At 44.5% G+C, this 3,288-nt stretch overlaps 1 protein-coding gene across 1 annotated transcript in view; it reads left to right on the top strand.

Moving 5' to 3' along the window:
* Positions 1–202: 202 nt before the first annotated feature.
* The window catches only part of LOC113811318 (uncharacterized), a 5,949-nt gene continuing 2,863 nt past the window's right edge, over positions 203–3,288 (top strand). The window contains exon 1 of the mRNA XM_027363037.2: positions 203–349. Within this exon, the coding sequence (XP_027218838.1) occupies positions 338–349 (12 nt within the window). The 5' untranslated portion in view covers positions 203–337. The remainder of the gene's footprint in view (positions 350–3,288) is intronic.

Raw genomic sequence — 3,288 nt, 5'->3', positions numbered from 1 at the left:
AAAGGTCAGATCAAAGCTAGGTAAAATAATGATAATAATAATAATCATAAATGAAAAGTAATAATAACAATTCTCCGGAAGGAAAATACTGGATATTGTACCGCCATCAAGGACTCTTCTGCCTTGATCATGCACTATATAACACAAGACTCATCAAAGAAAAACGTGCAGCCTTCACATGCACTCGTCATGGCCGGCTGTACCCCCCCTCCCCCCGCCGCTCACATATAGAAAGGAGAAGGCGAGGTAAATGTGCTGGTAAAAGTATTTGGCGCCGAACTACAAATCCCGAGGTATATAAGCGGCGACGAAGGTGGAAACGTGCAGTCACTTCAAGATGAAGGTCCAGGTAAGGTTGAGAGCGAGAGTTACATAATCCAGGTCAGCGAGCGAGCGGAGGGTCACGCTCTTCGCTGGAGGTGGAGGCGGGTCCGGAGCTCCACTTGGGAGGTGCTTCTCCACTCCCTTCGTCCGCGCGCTCTCTCTCTCCGCCTGGGATACGGCCGCGCGCGCTCACGTACGCTTGGGACGGTGCTGGTGGATCCGTGCGAGTGTGTAGAGTAGATATGGCACATGGTCGGTGGTTCATGGATTACATCTCTAAACCATACGTGGAGGCCATGAGGCGCCGCATGACACTCTCCGCCTCCTCCTGCTTGTTAGAGTAGTTCGCCCCGCCCACGCCCGCCGCCACTTTCTTCCTGTGCTGAGACCCCGCCTCCTTTCCCCCATGCACGTATATGCACATGTACAGATACACACACACTTAAGCAAGTATACTTATTTGTTAACATATACACTCAAATACATACGAACATACATGTGTGTATATATATGTTTATGTGTATATATACATGCATATATATATACTTGCATATATATATATATATATATATATATATATATATATATATATATATGTGTGTGTGTGTGTGTGTGTGTGTGTGTGTGTGTGTGTGTGTGTGTGTGTGTGTGTGTGTGTGTAAAGGAAATATGAGTATTAATTCATTGCTAATGTATAGGTAGACAGCAGTCTATGAATGGAAGTACGCACCCAAACGACGGTATACATAATATTCCCTGCACAGGACACAGCACGCACTGTAGGTCAGTACTTACCCCTTCTGCTGTATACCATTTTGTCAAAGACCACGCTAGCCATACAAATTTGTCACATGCTACAAATTTCATGAACAGTATACGCTACGCCTTCAGATAGAGCACACTTGACATTCACGCGCCACTCTAATTTACACGGTAATTAGATAATTAAAGGGTCCTTAGCCTAAGTGTCTCATTAACAAAGCGCTTGCACAGGGAAATCCCTTGTTCGTGCTCTCCTTCGCGTGTTTATCTCGTGTTTCATCGCAGTCGAACGTTCATTTGTTTACATCCGTTTTTCGTTCGATTCTCTGTCTCTTATTTATTTCTCGTTCGATTCTCTCTCTCTTTTAGTGATTTTTTTGTTTTCCATCCTTTCGAATTGATCAGTGAAAGTTCCTCCGAAATTGCAGTAAAACGCGGGAGTGTGTGATCACGTGCCGACTTCTTCCGTCACCTCGATGGAAATTGCAGAGTTTCCCCTCAACTTGTTACGGCGCGGGCTTCCGACCAGCGAAACTCGTCGAAAACTTTCTTCGAAATATGTGAAGTGTCTTTTGTCTTTCGAAACGTACCTTCGTAAAACGGGGTTTTCGGGAGACAGTCTACAGCGTCTGAAAATACGACGCTGATATTTTTTTCTCTTAGTGGGGTAAAAATAAGTGTTCGTGCGATCATACAGTGTAACAGTAAACCGGTGTTTTCGCGTGTGTCTGCTTGTTCGCTCGCGTCTCCGCTTAAGTGGCTGCAGATGTATTCACATGAAAGTGTCTGAGTGGATAATATACATAGTTTGCTTCCAGGTCCTTCTGCGTCAGAGCACATTTGCATATTTCACTTTCATGCTGTGCTGTTCTTGTAAAACGATATCCTTGATTACATCTGCTCCCCGAGTGGCGCGCGCGAGAACAGAATGCTTTAGTACAAGCGCTTTTATCTTTGAAATCTCAAACTTCTTTTAATAATCAAGTACGTTGAATGCATTATGAGAAGATATCGTAGCATTGATGATGAACTTGGCACAGATAATCTTTAGCGAGATTCGAAAGATATGTTCAAAAATTACAAAATTAGTTGCCTCATCCCTGAAAATAGCTTCGTTAATTCACGCAAAAAAACCTTGCAACTATTTCCCAATATCATCAACAGCATTAGCAACAACAGCCCGAGAGCAAGAGGCACCGTGCAAAAAGGGCGCCGGACACGGGTGGAAGGCAAGGTCGTGGTCATGTTTTGTGCCTCTAACCGACCTGACATGACTAAGCCCCGCCCACGTTTCTCATTAGATACGCCTCCTTCACCTTTGTCTCGCTTTGCAATGGCATGGTGAAAGATGCGGATGAAAGTAAAAAAAAAAAAAAAAAAACGAGAAAGAACAGAGAGAGAGAGAGAGAGAAAGGGAAAAAAGGAAGAACGTGCCGTCGAGTCGTAACGCAAACCTGATTCCGCTGCTTTATCACAATCGCGTTTTTTTCTCTCTCCCTCTTTCTCTTTCTCTGCAGCTCCTCTCTCTTTCTCTCTGTATCCGTCTTTTTACAACCTGACTTTCACCTTTCTCCGCGTATCGTATAACTTCACTCTCGTATCCTTTTCTTTGATATAATTTGCCTTCGGTCATTGCTATCGCCATTTTCGGTCTTCGTCTCAAGATATCAACGTAAAATAAAATTCAAACCGAAGGAGAAGGAAAGAGGGCGAGTCCTGAGAACGTCTTAGGAGGAACATGAGTGGAACTTGCAACGGTGAGAAGAACGGCGGGTATGGGCGGAGCGTGAAAATTAATACATGGGAGCCCGTGAAAGGACCCAGCGACACGCATTAGTCATTTCTTCTTTTTTTTTCTCTTTTTTATGTCGGGCGTGGGGCAGGGGCGGGGGGGGAGGTTCTCTTCCTGACCGTTAGTGGCGTTGCTTTCCAGCGCGACAATAGCTCCGCCTCCTCGCTGTACTTTCTACCATGATAAACAATATCAAGTTTTCTAACTCGCTCCTTCATTATACAAACACCTCTCGGCAGAGAGAATCGAGAAGCAGATAACATCAGAAACTCTCTTCACGGAGCTCGAGTACAAAAGATTTTAGATTATCCCGTTTTCTTTCTCTGTCTTTTTTCGTCATTACGGGGATTTTGAAGAAGTCGCTTTTATCACTGAGTTGAAAAGCTTGGATATTAGCGGTCTTCTTGGGC

The sequence above is a fragment of the Penaeus vannamei genome, chromosome 4 (assembly GCF_042767895.1).
Source record: "Penaeus vannamei isolate JL-2024 chromosome 4, ASM4276789v1, whole genome shotgun sequence".
NCBI lineage: Eukaryota > Metazoa > Arthropoda > Malacostraca > Decapoda > Penaeidae > Penaeus > Penaeus vannamei.
The sequence above is the reverse complement of the archived record's forward strand: the minus strand, read 5'-3'. Positions and strand labels throughout refer to the sequence as shown.